The sequence below is a fragment of the Apaloderma vittatum genome, unplaced genomic scaffold, assembly GCF_000703405.1.
Source record: "Apaloderma vittatum isolate BGI_N311 unplaced genomic scaffold, ASM70340v1 scaffold42740, whole genome shotgun sequence".
In the NCBI taxonomy this organism is placed as follows: domain Eukaryota; kingdom Metazoa; phylum Chordata; class Aves; order Trogoniformes; family Trogonidae; genus Apaloderma; species Apaloderma vittatum.
In genome coordinates this window covers 1,337-2,120 of record NW_009693648.1, presented here as the reverse complement: position 1 = coordinate 2,120, position 784 = coordinate 1,337, and the positions used below count along the sequence as shown (strand labels likewise).

At 60.3% G+C, this 784-nt stretch overlaps 1 protein-coding gene across 1 annotated transcript in view; it reads right to left on the bottom strand.

The window, feature by feature from the left end:
• Positions 1 to 8: 8 nt before the first annotated feature.
• UROD (uroporphyrinogen decarboxylase) overlaps positions 9 to 784 on the bottom strand; it is a gene marked incomplete at both ends in the record, with an annotated part of 2,108 nt that continues 1,332 nt past the window's right edge. The window contains 3 exons of the mRNA XM_009879465.1: positions 9 to 95; positions 282 to 348; positions 609 to 709. Of these exons, the coding sequence (XP_009877767.1) occupies positions 9 to 95; positions 282 to 348; positions 609 to 709 (255 nt within the window). The remainder of the gene's footprint in view (positions 96 to 281; positions 349 to 608; positions 710 to 784) is intronic.

Below are 784 nucleotides of genomic sequence, written 5' to 3'. Positions count from 1 at the left end.
CTCATGTCAGGGTAGAGGCCATGGCCCAGGTTGGCAATGTAGCGTTGGGTCCCAAAGCCCTCCAGCATCTTCTTCACCAGCTCGCCAATCTTCTCCTGTAGGCATAGTGGGAAGCCGCGTGTCAATCCCATCCAGCCCAGGGTAACTCCAGCCCCACCACTCCCCAGCCAGCCTGCGGGACTGCTGGGCCATGAGCCAGCACTGCAGTTGGGGAAACTGTGGCAAGAGGCATTTAATGCAGGCTGGAACTAGCCTCTATGCTTGCAGTGGTCACGGCTCACCTTGGGTGCGTAGAGAGCGCAGGGGTCCAGGTTCCCTTGCAGGGTGACGTCTTTCCCTGTCTGTGCACTGTGGCAGGGAGGAAGCAGGTGAGTTGCTGCAGGTGGTGCAGAGGCTGGGGGTTGCCAGGTGCCTGCAGGCCCCACCGCAGGGCACAGAGGACCCCTCAAGTGCAGCCCCTGGTTGCTGCGATCTCCATGTAGACCTCCATGGGACCCAACTATCCCCACCACTGGAGAAGGAATCTCCAGCCTGGGATGTCTCAGGGCAGAGGAAGAGATCAGGGTATGCGGCTGCCTGGGTGCCCAAGTGCTCTGTCAAACTCTTACCGAGCTTCCTGGGGCCGGATGGTCCAATCGAGACCGACCACCTCATAACCAGCACAGGCCAAGTCGTGCAGTGCGTAGTGCGCGTCCTTTGCAAAGATGATCTGAGGAGGGAGGAGGAGATGTGTAGTAACTGTGGTTCCGGCCTCTCCCCACGGGCTAGATGGGGAGGCAGGGAC